At 37.9% G+C, this 17,998-nt stretch overlaps 1 protein-coding gene across 4 annotated transcripts in view; it reads left to right on the top strand.

Moving 5' to 3' along the window:
• The first annotated feature begins 6,238 nt into the window (after window positions 1-6,238).
• The window catches only part of m1ap (meiosis 1 associated protein), a 30,986-nt gene continuing 19,226 nt past the window's right edge, over window positions 6,239-17,998 (top strand). For 2 of the 4 annotated variants that reach the window (XM_087790030.1, XM_087790028.1), the window contains exons 1-4: window positions 6,271-6,359; window positions 9,042-9,301; window positions 9,370-9,567; window positions 16,931-17,096. In XM_087790030.1, the coding sequence (XP_087646156.1) occupies window positions 9,044-9,301; window positions 9,370-9,567; window positions 16,931-17,096 (622 nt within the window). In that variant the 5' untranslated portion in view covers window positions 6,271-6,359; window positions 9,042-9,043. Of the gene's footprint in view, window positions 6,360-7,005; window positions 7,101-9,041; window positions 9,302-9,369; window positions 9,568-16,930; window positions 17,097-17,998 lie in introns of all 4 variants that reach the window. The other 2 variants (XM_087790029.1, XM_087790032.1) reach the window with 2 other exon arrangements.

Below are 17,998 nucleotides of genomic sequence, written 5' to 3'. Positions count from 1 at the left end.
CCATTTTTCATATGGTGCTCTCCTGTGCCTCAAGCAGAGGACTCAAACTGGGGGTCACCAGAGGTCAATTCTTGCTAAGACTTAGCATTTTTTCAATGCCTTGTGTTATCTCTGGGTGAAGGTGACCTTGAGATAACACAAGGGATACCAGAACTGTTTTCTGGACACTGGGTCACCTCTTAAATAGATCTTAGACCTCTATTGTACTCATCAGTATGTGTCTGTTTGTACAAAACTCTCTTTTCATTTAGCTGGCTGGAGGAGGAGTGAAGCCATCATTACGTCATAATGGACTTCGCTCTCTTAACCTCTCGTTCACCGAGATTTCAAACAGAAGATAACTTTATAAAGTAATAACTTCAAAACATGTTCATGATGAGGGACTTACTGCATTATGTGAGGCAGTCAGGGGAGTTGAGTTTAACATTAGTTGCCCTGTAATGTTGTATGGATGTTTGTGTGGTTTCACTGTGAATGAAAGTTCCACTTATTTTATGAACCTGTTCCATCCCAACCATATAATCAAAGCTATATACATTATAACATTTGATGTTTTTGAGTCCTTAACCATCTCACGTTAAAAAAAAGATGGAGTCCGTTGCTCTGCCTGCTCTCAAAATACTGAGACCTTCAATAGAGGGCCGCAGAATATATCATGCGCAAGTTTAATAGACTTTAAAACAGTGTCCAGATATGAACTTTCTCCTCATATTTTAATTTTTTTCTTTAATGTTTAAGGATACGATTGACTCTGGAGTGTCTTTACAGCTTCATCCACTCTCCTTTGGTTCCCCACACAGCAGATCTGTCACTTCCAAGCGAAGAGGCTACACAAGGAGCTATTTACAAAACAAACAGGATGAATGTCTATGTGTTCACAATGCAATGCTGGGCTCAGATGCAGACTGCTGATCTTTATCTGAGTGAAAAAACAAGTGGGATCATAAGATGTGTGTTTATGGAAGTTCTTATTGAAAAATTATGATTTGTTTTGAAGCCACATCCAAAATCAAAAACAATAAACCCTGAATTGTCAAGAAAGTTATTGTAAACAAAAGCTGTGTCTTGTGAGTTGATTCTTCCACCTCCAGACCTGAAATCTCATGAATGAAACAACAGAGAGCTTGTTGAGGAGTCACATGACCCCACAGCAGATCTAGTGACATCATGTGGGATTGTTAATGTAAACAGACGTCCGGTCCTCCCATTCATTTGGGAGGAAATGTTGGCTGACATAAAGTTACAAAGACAATCTTTGTTCTTTCAACAAACACACAATACAGCAAATACTGAATCATTTATGGTAGAATTTATTTTCCCAGCGTTAGAGAATTTGTTGTTTTGAATTGTATTTTGTACAAATCTCTGACTGTTTTCTCTTAACATTAGCTTGTGCCCTTTCGGTCTTATTTTAATAAAATATATATCAAAAAACATATTTTAAATCTTTGTATCCATATATCCATCAAAAAACATTACTTCATCCATACATTTATCCATCAATCTATCCATCTATCCATCTATCCATCCCTTTTGTCAAACATCCATCAACTAATCCATCACTTTATCCATCACTAAATTTGAAACATTACTTCATCCATTCATTTATCCATCAATCTATCCATCTATCCATCGCTGTTGTCAAACATCCATCACCTATCACCTAATCCATCACTTAATCCATCCATCCATCCATCACTTAATCCATCCATCCATCCATCCATCCATCCATCCATCCATCCATCCATCCATCCATCCATCCATCCATCCATCCATCCATCCATCCATCCATCCATCCATCCATCCATCCATCCATCCATCCATCCATCCATCCATCCATCCATCCATCCATCCATCCATCCATCCATCCATCCATCCATCCATCCATCCATCCATCCATCCATCCATCCATCCATCCTTCAATTAATCCATCGACACATCCATCCAACCATCTTCCATCAATCCATCAATCCATAATTTCATACATCAATCCATTTATCCGTCCACCCATCCATGCATCTATCCACAATTTGGTTCCGTTTAACATGTAACACGTTTAATCATTTAATACTTCTGACAAACCTATGACATCAGCAAACGCATTATACAATAAGTACTTCCTGCAGGACCAGAACAGACGTCATCGCTGTCATAGCAGAGGCAGTGATATTTGGGAGTTGGATGAGTCATCCAGTGGACTCCCGCCGGAAAACCTGGCTATAGATCATGTGCTCCATTAGCAACACTGACTTATTGATGAGGCAGCAGTCACCAGATCATCAACAGCTTCTGTTCAGGTCACAATCTGTTCTGATTCCCACACATGACGCAGAGACCATCCTGGATCAAAGACTTGAGACAACAGAGTCAGTATGTCCTGGTTCTGTGAGTCGACGCATGATCTGCCTGGAGGATTTTACTAAAGGAAGAGATGACATCAATCGTCATGGAGGGCTCCCTGGTGACTGAGACCTTCATCTTTCATCTCATTAGTGAGGCTTTTAAGCTACAAATGAGATTATCAATCTAAAGGAAGAAGATAACAACAATAATCAGAACATGAGGATTTCAATTATACACTAAATCAGCAAGACAGATAAGAGATCAAGTTGGTTCATTAACATGACAAATCTCATAAAAAGACACATTTTCACATCATTTTTCATTCATAGAGATAGTTCATTCGAACATGCAAACCCACCACTGAATCGGATGATGACGTTTTGGAAAGAATATTGTTAGTAGCATATTTAAATGTACTTATCTTTGGTCACTAAACTTTTTGTCTTAGTATAAAGTCTGCCTTCCTAAAGTCAACTTTTTATATAATAAATGTAGGTAGCAAGTTCAAAGTCCATTTGAATTAACTCCATTAGAAGGGGCAACATTTTTATCCAGACATCCCTAACTTCCCTCTCTCAAGACAACAAGAGGTTGTATAGGTTTAACCCTTACCCCAAATGTCCACTGCATCCATTTCTGGTCCGTTGCAGCGCTTTGTGGAGACCAGAGGAGCCGGAGTCACGAGATCACGGGAGAAGTAGATTAAATGATCATTTCTTGACCTATTAAGGTATTATGTGTAAGATAAGGAATATAGATTATTCATGTATATTGTCACAGAGATATTTGCAATAACAGTAAAACTAAGGTTGAAAAAATGTCATTTTTTGGAAAACTATAACAAACACAAAGATAACTTAGATTAGTCGAGCTTTGAATAGACAACATCAGAGTCATACTTCCTGTTACGGAAGGTTTGTTTGATATACATTTTGTGCAGCAGCTCTAAATTTAAATGTTACATATTGCTGCTTTCATTTAACCATTTAAGACTGTTCATATGGATGTTTGGATGATTTAAAAATATTATTCCACCTAAACAGCAAAATGTATCAATGATCTTTTTAAAATGCATAAACTTCTCTCTTTCTCTCTTTTAAAAATTGTGAAACCTGACACTGATGTTTTCCTCTTCACTGAAGCATATCTCCAGTCAGGATGAAACTGCTTCCTTTCACAACACACAGCCACTGAGACTCACACCTGCTCCAAGTTTCATTTTGATAAGTTAATTACTTCAAGCAAAAGCATATGTTTTTTTCTCATATTGAATAGTAATAGTCTGGTAAACAATGAAATGAATCCATCAATGACCACAAAGAACATTTCTGAGGATTTGAGGCAAAATGGGTCTCTGAGGGATAAAGAAATATCTCATTTGACCCAATTTAAACTCCACAAGCATGTTGGATTTAAAGCATTTTAACAAAACATTTAAAGTTTTACCTGATTAAAGGATCAAACCTCAGAGATTTAGAGGCATTTCTGTTGTTGACCGACAGGCGAAAGTGACATCCACAACATAAGTTCAGTTAAATAGGTCATGGAACGAAAACTCACATCTCTTAAACCACTTGGCAGTGGACTCTGAGAAAAGGAAAAAAAAGACATCTGTGTAAAAAACAACAACAACTTCTTGCTTAATATAAAAGACGGGATATTTCTTCAACTCTACCCCATTTCACAAAGTGACAGTTACAATAGAAAAAACGCAAAAAGAAAATTCTGTTTGAAAGTACAGTAACTGCACAAACTCAGTTTGCCAGCAGCTCAATATTTTATTAGTGATAACAAAACCTTTAAAACGTTGCAAATTTGAAAATATCTTTATTACATAAATCCTAAATAATTAACTAAGTAAATTATTGAACTTTGTATCTTTTAAAGACCAAGGCCCAGGATCCACATGCAGCCCTTTAAAAGTTTGAATGTGGACGTCTTTAGGTTTTTTTTTGTTTTCAATTCAATTCAATTCAATTTTATTTAAAGCATCTTATCATAACAAAGTTATCTCAAGACACTTAACAGTTGAAGTAAGACTATAGTTGATTAAGGAAAAATAGATCCCAGCAATTCAACAACGTTTTGTTGTTGCTGATCTGTTATTTAATGCCAATTCATACAGTTATGGATATAACTTCTATATTTATTTTTTAAGGACCTCATCTTCTTGGTTTTTCAAATCATTTTTGACATTATTTCTTGTCTTTTTTAAAAAAAAAAAACCTTGTGTTATCTCAGGGTCAAGGTGGCCACCTTTAAAACAGATGTAATGGTTGTATCCTTTGATAGTGTTGCTTTTGTGTTTTCAAATTCAATAGAACTATCTAAACTTTGCTTCAAAGATGTTGCTCTATAATTTTGTAAAAAGTAAAAATTCAAATATTTTCAAACTTTTGTTATCTTTTATACTGTTTCCATTAGAAGGACAGAGGACACAGCCGAGCGCTAATCCTACAGCCACAGAGAGATTTATATTATTTTTCAAGTCCACTTTAATGTTTTTGACTTAAGTAATCCAAGGGTTGCCCAACAGCACCAATCAAAAATGGATGAATGGATGGATGGAGTACATGTTTTAAAAAAACATGCAAAAGTATTTTCTATTCAGATTGATTTCCAACTACTTTCCAATGGCTTAAATCTGACCTTCCTCAACTTAATCCCCTTGCACGGTTCAACCAGGATTTTCTAATTTCATGCTGTTGGCTACATCCCGCCATCCCACGGACTTAAACTAAAAGCTCTCATGGGCAAACAAACAACTTAAGACAACTGGGTTGACATCAGTTTAACCCCAATCAGCCGTTGGCCGAGCGAGGAGCAACTGCTGGAAACCTTCAGTAGACGTAGATGAGGAAGTCAGAGTCGGCTCTAAATGTTTTCTTGTGACACATTCATTGGAAAATTAATTGGAAACTGAGAGTTAAACGGCAACTTCTGGATTATGAATGTTTGATTGTTTTGTAGAGAAATGTCAAAAAGTTCTAGAACAAATATTGAAGTGCTTTTCATTTTGTTTCTTGGTGGCTTGGTTTATTCTCTAATGGAAGTATCTGTAAATTGTTCATATCCATAATGTCAGTTACTTATCTCTTAAAAACTTCCATCTTTATAGGTCACAACATCCACATGAAGGTCATTCTAAATAGATTTGAGCCAACCATTCATTGGGTCACATGCATTGCAGCCAGAGTTGGGCCCCTGGACCTTGAGTTTTTCACAGATTTAAATTTAGGTGGGAAACGTGTTACAGAGAACTTCTACTTTTTCAAAGTAACAATCTGATTCTCAGGTTAAATCAGAGCATGAAGTGAAGGCATTTCCATTCCAGACAAATTTAGAGGGCTCTGCTGCAATATGAGGAGGTGGAGTGACTGATGAAAGACGAGGAGAAGAATGGTGAGATTAACAATAATATGCAACTGTGAGCAAGCACAGGACAAAACAAAAAGACGAACCAAAGTCTTTACAGAATGAGAGTAGCTACACAAATTAGTGCAGATGCTCTTGGGCAAAAACACTCACATAACTCTATTTTGTTCTGATGGAATAAAGGTAGAAATTTACACCGTCATCCAGACCCAGCTTTGGTCTGGGGTTATTTATTTCTCCATTCATGTTACATTTGAGGCCTGACAAAATATATACAGCTTTGGCAGGACACACACAAAAAAATATATAAATATGACTACATGCATCAAAAACTTAATCAATTTCACAATAACATCCCAGGATATACTTGAAAATATGCATCTTAAGTATACGAACACAAATACATAAACTACAGATACGTTGTTTGATAAACAAAAAACGCTCATCTTAACAAGGAGGGTTACCATCTTATTAGACAATCATCTTTGGCAACTAGCTAACGATGTTAGCCTCTTGGCTAGGAAGGTTGAAGTTTGTTTACTAGATCTTACTGTTAGAGTTAGCAAAACAATATAAAGGTTATACGTTTTAAAATAAATCAAGATAATTTATTGGAGCCATTGAGCAAGACAGTTGTTAAGGTGAGTGAGTTTGAATGTCAAACGTGAAGAGTGTATAAAGTATAGTAGTTATTGTTGGATAATTTGAAGACTGTGATTCTATATAAATGATGTTATCAAGGTGAGTCAGCTAACGGTACCATAAGTGCTATTGTGTTAGCTGCACAATACTGAAGAGTATATAAACAGTATTGAAGGTACTTAATTTGGAAGTAAAATTCTGTGAATTTATTCTTTAACTTAACACAAAAAAGTGCATTAGACTTGCATTGCTTGTTATTACATTTTAATTCGGTTTTATAGATAAGAATATTGAGTTGGAGTATACAATAATGACGTTACTACAAAATAGTTATGGGTTTATTCAAAACATAATTAATTAATCAATTGAAATAGTAGTTTAAAGAAAGATTAAGGCCTTGGTGACAAGATTTATTGTGCAAATCTGAGGTGTCATTTTTTTTATACATGATTGCATTTTTCCTGTTTCCATTGCCATGTTACTGTTACTGTCATCATTTCCTCAAACAGCTCGGCCTGATCAGGGAAGGCAGTTGAGATCATATATTTAAAAAAACATGTTTCCCAAAGTGTCATTAAATACATGATGAAGGACTGAAATGCCATGTAACATATTAAGTGAAGTTATTCACTGTCTCACTGCTAGATGTCGGGAGTATCTGTGTTGACTGTATTCAAGAACGATCAAAGCCATCGGGGTGAAACGTCTGATCCGTCTTGTAAGAAGCACAGATAAGAGAAGTGAGTCAGCAATGGATCAGAACGGCTCGGCATCAAACGGCAAACACACAATCTGCCCTTTATATTGCTAGTTAAATGGCTCTCCTTTGAGAACATCAAAACACACTTAAAGACTATTTTCAGGATCAAGAATCTCTTAGAATTAAAAGGGATTCATTTTGTCAGGAGGGCATGTGCTGTGTATATCATTACTGCCTCTATTGTGTCTGTCGATTTGTATTCCTGTTATATTCTGGTCTTATTTGGATTTAATACATGGTTTATTTTGTTTGTTTTTCCACACTCCGAAGCAGCCAATTTGAATGTAATAAGGCTTAAACAACTAATATTTATCATTAATCCCAATGAATAATTCCTGTTGGATAAAGAAAATTACAACAATGACTAATTCGTGTTAATGATAGTAAAAATGACCCGGATAAATTATAGAACAGCAATGTCCAAAGTTCAATCCGGGGACCATTTGTGTCCCTTTAACAGATTTCATGTGAACCATGGTCTCGACGATGATCAGAGATAGTTAAACACACAATATTTTAAATTGTAATAGTACTTTATTTTAAATGGCACACAAGCTTTATTACCGCAGGAACTCACAACATGAACAGCTAAATGTTGTTGCTATGCTACTTCCTAAATATTGAAGATACGGACTCCCCGCTCATTTTTACTTCATCAAAGCTGCCACCCATCCCCTTTAAAAAAAACACTGCTGCATAGTATTTTGTATCTTAATTCTACTTCTTATAAGTAAGCCAGAACCTACATTTATTTTTCTGCATGGTCACCTTTGTCACTGAAAATGAATCTATGGTCATAGAAAGAACACGTATTCCACATATTAATGTTTGGCAGGAAACCACTGAAAAACTAAATGTGTAAAATAATAGTTGAACACCGATTAGTTTTTTCAGATGTAAGAGAATAATTAAAACCATATTAAGATGTCCAAGGAAACTCAAAGTCTGTTTTTTCGCCTGTTTAAGTTCCCCTGAGTCATAATTGCACATAACCTACTTTAGTAGAAACTGCTCTTCTGAAGTTGCCCCATAAATTTTGGTAACCCGGATTCTGTTCTATTATGTAACGTCCTATGTGAGCCCATTTGCTCTTCTATTTATAGTTGTGCTGCTGACGGTAACAGCTAAAGCAAGAATGCCTACTAAAAGATTTTCATTCAATTAGGTATGAAATTAGTTATTATAGTATTATTATTAATATTATTTTTTGGGGTATTTTCTCTATTGTCTTCGCATTTAAACAACTTTCTGCTGGTTCATGAATTAAATATGAAGGCTACAGATGATTTTTAATTAATTATGCCATGGAAATATCTTGTATTCTGTTTTGGAGTGATGCAACACATCAAGAGTAATGAGGCTTGTATCATTTGAAGAAGGTTAAAAGGGGAGTTGTAATACAAGTAATTATATGAACCATTAAGTTGACTCATACCTTTATTCAAAACTCAGATAGCTTTTTGAACCTTAAAACATTATAGGAACCCAGACTTTTTTTGTTTTAGTTAAAGCACACATTCAACTGTTTTTCAAGTTATATGTAAAAAGTAAAGTGAAAAGTGAAAATAAGGGTTTTTTGGTTCTTTAAAAAAAAATAGGGCATATTATTAACATATAAGAAAAGTTGTCTATGATTATTCATAGATTAACTTGAAACGATAAACAGATTTTTTTGTTGTCCTTCAGTAAAATACTATTTCTGGTTGAAAACTATGCTGACATGGTGATAATTAGGTTTCTTGTGTTCTTTTTTCCCCTCAGGTTATTTTACATATTTACATTTTTAACTGGAAGATGTGTTTGCATAATCAATTATTATAATATTTTAACCCCTTCTACATGCTTCAGCAAGGTTATACTCTTTTAAATCTTTAAATCAGAAGAAGACATCTTCTCTCACACAAAGTTTTCTTGTTCCCAGATATGAACAACAGGAAGAGATCAGTTAGTTCCTCTGTCACCTCTAAATTCGTGCATTGGTCTTCATCCTTCATGCAACAACCTTCCAGGGTTATGATCGTTGAGGCCTTGCCCCCCTGGTGGTCCAATACCAGAAGAGTGGTCTGTGATGCTTTGGATAACTTCCTGTCTCTGGCCTGTAGTTTGGAGGGACCCTGTCGGATCCCACTCCTGACATTGTATGCTATCAGCAGACAACAGGAGTGTCTGCTGCCTTTTGTGGTGAGAAACATAATTATTTTAATGTCAACTTCATTTTTACCACTCAATGTATCCCCACCACCCCATAGCAAGTTCGGGGGAACTTTGCAAGGCTTAATTCCTGTATGGAGGATCTGAGGTCTATTCCTGGGGAAGGTTGCATCAGAGGAGTGACTCGGGGAGCTGAGATGCTAACACAGGCCGTCCTGGACAGTCTGCAGCAGTTTAAACAGTATGGCCGACACACTGGAGCTGGAAATCAAACCAACGGCAGCTTGTCTGTGGAGGTACAGAACACACCTTTAGAACTAAGATTTACTATTTGTGAAAAAATTGTATTATTTACTTTTGTATAATGGTCAACAGTAGAGTAGTGTATTTTCAAGAATCTGGTGTTAAAATAGGTATCAAGATACAGGGGCAACGCTATGATATTTTGCAATATATTTCCATACTGAAGGAACAAGGATATATTTAGTATTGTCCGAGTACTGGCCCCTTGATGGAGTCGTAACTGCTTTAATTTGTTTTTAAACCAAATCATCTCCAAACATCAGCTTTAACAGCTGCTGGAGACGACTGTATCCTCAGTCATCGCCAGGATCTTGCAGGATATCATTGATCCTTAAACTGTGGTAGACGTAATGGCAGCTGCCATCTAGCGACCAGAAATTCAATTGCAACTAGGGTTGCAAAATTCCGGGAATTTTCAAAGTTGGAAACTTTCCATGGGAATTAACGGGAATATATGGGAATTAACGGGAATATATGGGAATTAACGGGAATTAACGGGAATAAATAAGAAATTTACAGAATTGAAGGTTGGCCCTTAACAGGGAACTTAAATAAAGTTGGGGGAAATATATTGTAGCATAGTCTTGGCTAAAACAACCAGATTTAATGCAAGTACACTCCTCAATCACATGCACACAGCACATTGCTTACTGCAGGGCTATTGAGGCCACGCCCCCTACAGGCACTGTGCATTCCTCCATCACATGCACAGGTGATTTCTTGAAGCCTGGAGGCCACACATTTGAGCTCAAAGCACAAGACTATTGAAGCCACACATTTGAGCCCACGGACTATATAAAGTCAAGTAAGTTTTGATAATATTATGGGGTAAATATATTTGATCTATAATGGTATTAATGTTTAACTTGCAAATATTAAATATAAATGTATTAACACAGTAGCTAGCTTGCTGGTAAGTTAGGTGCTAAATGAAAGCTATTTTTCATTTCATTGACCATTTAAGAGGCTAGCTTATTATGGTGGTAGCTACCTCAAATTTGATGCTGTTTTTTCTGACTCCAGCAAGACGGTTTTCTGTAACCATTCAAGAATTTATACATCAATTGTCAAATATTTTGAAGACCATTCCAGTTGTTTAGCCAACTATATTTCTGTTCATGCCATTGCTTTAGTGTTTTTACAAGCTTTTTTTTTTACGTTATTCTGCAGAAAAATGCCACGTTTGCCATCTGATGTGTGGAAGCATTTCACACAAGCGAATGTTGAAGGAAAGTCTTTGTATGTATGTAAATACTGTGCAAAGACATAATTATCAAAATAACAACATGCATCTGCTGTATCAGAGTCAGATACCCTCTCATCAGCTCCTGGTCCCTCTGGTATCAGAGCATTCTTTGATTCAATGGATGAACGTAGCCAGAGAAATGCAGATGAGTGTTTTGCTCGTGCAGTCTACGCAACTGGCTCACCACTGATGCTGCCATCCAGTGTGTACTGGAAGAGATTTTTGAATGTTCTCCGGCCAGCATACACCCCCCCAACCAGGCATGCGCTATCTACTCATTTGCTGGATGAGGAGTTCAACAGAGTGCAAACAAAGGTCAAGCAAACCATTGTCAAAGCAGACTGTATTTCAGTCATCTCTGATGGGTGGTCAAATGTTCGGGGACAAGGAATTATCAACTACATTGTCGCCACCCCTCAACCTGTATTCTACAAGAGCACAGACACAAAGGACAACAGACACACAGGCCCCTACATTGCTGATGAGCTGAAAGCGGTCATCAATGACATTGGACCAGAGAAGGTTTTTGCACTTGTCACTGACAATGCACCAAATATGAAGGTTGCCTGGGCACACGTGGAGGAGACCTACCCTCATATAACAGCCATTGGCTGTGCTGCCCATACTCTTAATCTTCTCCTGAAAGACATCATTGCACTGAAGACAATGGACACACTACACAAGAGAGCTAAGCAAGTTGTGAAGTATGTGAAGGGCAAACAAGCAGCTTCAGCAACCTCTCTCAAAGCAAAAGGAAAAAAACAAGAGTACCACACTGAAGCTCCCCAGCATCACACGATGGGGTGGTGTTGTCATCATGTATGACAGTCTACTGGAGGGAAAGGAGTCTCTGCAAGAGATGGCCATATCCCAGACTGCAGGCATTGAAAGTGACATCAAAAGAATCCTGTTAGATGATGTGTTCTGGGAAAGAGTGACTAGCAGCCTGAGAATCCTCGAACCAATTGCAGCAGCAATTGCCAAGATAGAGGGTGATGATGCCATCTTATCAGATGTCCACTGTCTCTTTGCTGACCTCAAAGAAGAAATCCAGACGGTCCTGCCCACTTCCCTACTACTCAAAGCAGAGGAAACTGCTGTGGTCAAGTCATTGGGAGAAGCGCCGGGAGTTCTGCACGAAGCCAGTGCATGCAGCAGCATACATGCTGGACCCAAAATATGACAGGGGCATACTCTCTGGAGAAGAGATTAACGGTGCTTATGCTGTTATTACAGCCATGTCTGGCCACCTGGGCCTTGATAAAGGCAAGGTTCTGGGCAGTTTGGCTAAGTACCGAACCAAGACTGGCCTTTGGGAAGGGGATAGAATCTGGCAGTCATGCCAGCACATATCTGCAATTTCCAGTTAATTCCCATAAATTCCCAATAATTCCCATAAATTCCCATAATTCCCATAATTCCCATAATTCCCATGGAAAGTTTCCAATTTGGAATATTTCCAAAATTCCCCAGCTTAACTTCCCATGGAAAGTTTCCGGAAAGTTTCCGGAAATGTACCGGAAATTTTCCACCCCTTTGCAACCCTAATTGCAACACAAAAATGTTAATTGTATGTAGAAAATAAATATATACAGAATGTATTTAAATAAAAACTATAAAAAGAATAGGATAAATAATAAATTGTGAAATATGACAGAAATAAGTATTGCTACACTTTTTAAATGATATTGTCGGTCTCTTTTTTCCTTTTTGTCGGATTATATAATTGCAAATTATAGCAAACCTTTCTTTAGACGAACCATCTCTTTGTTCAAGCAAACACTATTGGTGCAACTTAGACACATCATCAGAGTGCCCTGACTGGCCGACAAACCCTCTGCACTGACCTCGATTGGGTTGCATCAGGTCCTCCATCCCCTGCTTCGGCATTCGCCTGCCAGTTCCTAATACTTGGCCGTCTTCCTCTTAAAGACCTCCTCCATCCAGTCTTCCAAGGGGACAGTCAGCTCCAGCAGGACTTTGTTTTTTCAGACACAGGGACTATGTCTGGCCTGAGTGTTGTCACAGCAATGTTCTCTGGGGACTTGAGCTGTCTCCCTAGGTCGACCTTCAGCTGCCAGTCCCGGGCTGTTGCCAGCACCCCCCCCTGCTTGGCTATGGGGCTGCTGTGGTTCAAGCTCTAACAAAGGCGATGGACTGCTTGTTGGTTGTTTGTGTTTGCTGGTGGAGATTCCTCTGCTGATGACCTTTGCAATGACCCGCAGCACTTGGTCATGGTGATGTGCTCCAGTGATCCAGCTTTCTAGCAGAGAGAGCACAGTGGAGTCGTGGGTATGCCGTAGCGGAAGAGATTGGAAGGGCTTGGGAGTACATCATACACTGACTGTATGAGGAACTTGATCCAGTGTGGCTCAGATCTCCATAGCTCTGTCCACGAGATCTTCCGGTCGGCTGCCTCTTCCCATCGGATCTCCTCCTGGATCACCTGTCTCCTTTCCTTTCCCTGGGACTTGTTGTACTGAAGTCTTGAATTTCTCCAGAGTCCGGCCCATCCGGATGCCATCGTTCCCACCAGCTCAGTTTATCGCAACCGTGTCTCAGCCTATTTGACTCTCTCCTGAGCCTTCCACTTCCTGCCAGTTCTCACTTCTATGCCTGCAAAGTAGACCTTGTTGTTGCTGAAGTCCCTATACTGCAGCATCTCTCTAGCCTGGGTAACCATAAACTCCTCCGTCAGACTACTGAAGGGCAGTTTTAGATTGTTGTTCCGCCGTACAAGGCAGTTCTGCTGAGACTTTGTGGTAGGTCAAACCACTCCTGGAGGAAACAGCTGACCTTCCTCTCAAAGCACTCTGCGGTGGTCATTGGCAAGTCATAGACCAGCAGTGGCCAAAGGAATTGTGGCAAGATGCCGTGTTGGTAGATCCAGGCTTTAAACTTGCCTGGAAGCCCCTACTTATCCACCGCTGTCAGTCAGGTTCCCAACTCCTCTGCTGTTGATCGGAGTGCTGCCTTCATGTGTCCTTCATGGTGCAGTCGTAGATCTTGCCCACGCTCTTTACTGGCTTCTCTCCCACAGATGGGATCCGGACACCTCCTTTCAAGAAATAAAACTGATCTGTAACCATCCCTCTCCTCACCACCAGGGACCTGGACATGGCTGGCTTGAAGCCCTGCCGTGCCCAGCTAATAAGACGTTCAAGGCCTGATGTTGTACTCACTGTCGGATCATCCATAAATGCTCTGATGGGGGGCTGCTGCATATCTTTAAAGAGCATGAACATTAAAAAAAAGTTGAACTTAAACTCAAACTCGACATGTCAGTTAATTGAGTGTTTCAACACGAATACAAGAGTTTTCAACTTGGTGAAATTAAGCAAGTTCTTGCCCTTTTAGCTCTTGAAAATGAAATGTTCTAATTAATGAGATAAAAAATACTTGTTGAATAAGAGCATTCACTTTGTATTAAAGGCACACATAAATCCAGGTGTACTATTGAGATACATCTTAAATTGGGATTCTCAAAACTCTTATTACGTGGACTGCTGAAGAAATGTATAAGTGATCGCGTTCATGCTCTATAACAAACATTTGTGTGGAACCACTTCACAGATACTTCACAGAGACCTGTGTATTCAGTTGAAGCTGCTTTGATATCCAGTCTTTGTTCTGGATGCTAGTGCAGAGAAGAGGCTCCACTTATGCGTACTAAATGAGCTCTCAGTGTCTAATATGTAAAAACATATTGAAGGGAGAATCTCATTAGCATTTTTGAGAGCTTTAAAACCTCTTCACTTTACTGGCAGGAAACTCTTATGAATGCACTTAGAGTCAGCTTGTTTGAAAGCAGGATCTAAGCTCTGCTCAACAGCAATCGCTTGTAAATGTGATTTTTTTTTAACTTAATTACCAGGTACACAATTTAAAATATTCACTATTTTAACTGTCTCATATCAGTTTAAATGATAACTCAATTAGATTTGTCTGTTGGCAAAATATTTGGATTAAAATTACTTTTAACATCAAAATGAATTCTTGAAATGATGGCAAAGATAATTAGGTTCTGTGATGTTATGATCGGGAAAAGAACAACAGAGGTCTACTTGCTGGAAATGAGCTGCTTGGAGAGTGTCTGCGGTCTCCAAGTGCTAGTCTAGATTGGAGTACTCATTGCAACATTATCTGATCCACATATGTACTGTAACTTTCCCTTTGGAGAAAAACCTGACCTGGAATAACTTAAAATGATCACGTTTTTATATTTATTCATCCCCCAGGTGGCTTTGTTTAAATGATAATTTGAACTTCTTCATTCAGTGTTGCTGTATTTCAAATCAGATCTGTTTATAACTGTAATGAATGTGTCGTTGATTTTGCCAGCAGGGTTTACACTGCAGCACACACTCAGAGGGATTGGTCTATTGAGGTTTTGAATAAGGGTTGCTAATTTGCCTGTGTAGCCCAACAAATTGCACTTTTGCATAAAATATTGTGTGTGATCTGAGGAAAATTTTACACAGAAACTGATAAAAACATGTCATAATATGTGAATTATGACATGTTTTATGACGAATTGTGACGAGTAGTTCTCTTGTCTTTACAAACTTGTGATCAATGACGGATTTAGGTAAACTTGCCTGCTTACTAAGCACTGAACAATTATGGTTAATTATGGTGAATTATTCAGAAGCAAGAGTAAGGAAGTAGGCAGGGTAAGTCATAAAACGTTTCAAGTTTGTCTCAGACTTATGACAGGACAGTAAGGAGTACAACTTAATTTCCCTTAAAAATGAAAAGAATGCTGAAAAAAACAGAAGTGCTTATCATCAAAGCCACGATTAACTTGTTCTGTGTTTGGGAGAGTTCAGTGAGAATGTGTGGTTTCAAAACTGTTGTTTATGCACTTGTACTTTACATGGCTTTGGATAAAAAGTGTTTGCTAAAACTAAACTAATGACTAATCTAATGTGATATATCAGTTCAAGTCTGCTAACACTTTAATTTCAGTACAAGGATAATTTGTTCAGTATCAGAAGTATCATTGAATAAATCATGCCACTGAAAAAATGACTTTAGTATTATAGTGGGGTTATATTCTTAATGGTCCCCTCATTATACAAGTATGAAAGTATTTTCAAAGTTTTAGCTCTCTGTGGATAAGTGTATTGCCACACATTGTTTCTTATTTATGGGTAGTTCAGATAATGATCTAAACACAACAGGGAAAAATAAGCAATCTACTGTATGTGAATATTATGTATTAAAATCAAGGGTCGAACATTTATACAGTAGACAGAGTGAAACACTCAAAGATCGTTGATGTCTATATAATTTGTAAACTTGACAAGTAAGCAAACTGGAGGTTGTCTGAGAAATGAGTCCCCGCTCTAAATTTGTCCTTCACAAGTTGCTGGATGGATGATGATGTGGATTTCTTAAATCCAGCCGACTTTAGTCGGAAGCAGAAGATTACAGGAAGACTTGAGGTTTCTGACAGCAGCAGATATGAAAAGCCCCATTAGCCGACAGAGACACTCAACAGATGTGGGAGGCGAGTTGTGAATAGAATCTCCCAATAATCCAATTAAAATAGTAATTTTCTGCTCAAGCGTTATCATCTTCCTGTCATTAGTGATGTCACTTCCAAAGCAAAAACTAATTTGAGGTCCTTAATGGCAGACACAACAAAATTCAGAATACATCAAACACACATTATATCGGGATGGTTAAGATGTTCTAGTGCTCTCGTGTTCTGCTCATGTTTCAATAAAAGATAAGGGAAAACTTAGAGAAGATTCTAAAATTATGGCCACACAGCTTGGGACCAGCTAAAGGCGGATTCCTTCTTGTTCACACAGCAACTTTCTAAGCACCTTAAGGATGTTCTGGTACAAAATAACTTTAGTGACAATGGCCTTTGTGGTGAGACAGAAAACCAAAAATATACCAAGGTTAAATCACAAACTTCAATCTAAGAATTACCTTTGCAGAACATTTCTCTTGTGTCTCAATATTTCTTGTTATTTGTATTCAAACCAATATAGTGACATTTTGTGAGAGGTGTAAGCTATATAAGAGGTATCTATGAATGAATTTAAATAATAGACACTAGGCTGAACAGATTTTCTTTCTTCTCATCATGTTTCCAGGTGACTGTGGTGACCAGTCAGCCGGGACGAGACCTTGTGCGACTTTTAGAAACGGGTCTTAAAGATGCAGATCTGGTGTCACTTAAACGGCTGCTGGTCATTCAGCTTGTCACGGACACTGACTGGAGTCAAGACTCACCAGAAGCTCTTCCCACTGAGAATGAAGGTTGGTGAACTAAAACTCACAAGAGTTCTTAAAACAAACATAAATAGATTTTCAAACTACTGGTAATAACTTTTGGTGTGCTTGTATTGCTGGATACGTTTATAATAAGGAGAAACTCATATTTCTTTGATAATTCAGACATGTTTAAATATTTAGTTTTGGTGTTCAGGATTAATTAAAAATGAAGCAAGAAAAACAAAGAGAGAGGAAGTGTTTCAGGCCAAAAATATCAGCTTGCCTGTCTCACATCTGTCCCCCACTGCGGAAACAACTCCCCCACACTGGGAGATTTTGTTATTTTACTTCATGGAATTGGGGTCAATATTTAAAATGGTGTTCATGTGATTCATCATATTAAATTAAAGTGGTGACAAAATGGTGTGCATCACCAAGGTTCAGGGACACTTCGACAAGGACAATAAAGGAGAAAGTAAAGGTGGGTTCCAAAGTAATTGAGTTTTACTGTCATATCTATATTTTTGGATACAATTATAATTTATTCTTTTGTTGGATTACATTTTTTTTCCTCCTACAACATCCTGCTAACCTGTCACTACTACTATTGGAAGTCAAAAGAAGGATGTTACCGTCTCCTTATCTACATATTCATTCTACTGTCTAAATTAAAACAACTATGTGTACCGTGTAGTTCTGGTATTGTATATATGTTTACAGTATACAACATTTATTGAATATGATGCCACATTTTCTAATCAGTCAGACATATATAATGTGTGGGTGTAAAAATAATAATACCAAATTCTAAATCTGTTGGGAAACTTGTACTGCATGGTAGACGAACAAGTTTGTATACTAAGCTGAGGTCTCATTTTGTATTAAATAGAGTTATATATTCTTTGTGAGGATTAAAAATTGTAGTTTAGTTAAAGTAACTACATTTA

The sequence above is a fragment of the Callionymus lyra genome, chromosome 4 (assembly GCF_982586985.1).
Source record: "Callionymus lyra chromosome 4, fCalLyr1.hap1.1, whole genome shotgun sequence".
NCBI classification, from domain to species: Eukaryota; Metazoa; Chordata; class Actinopteri; order Syngnathiformes; family Callionymidae; genus Callionymus; species Callionymus lyra.
This window is presented reverse-complemented; position numbering and strand designations above follow the sequence as displayed.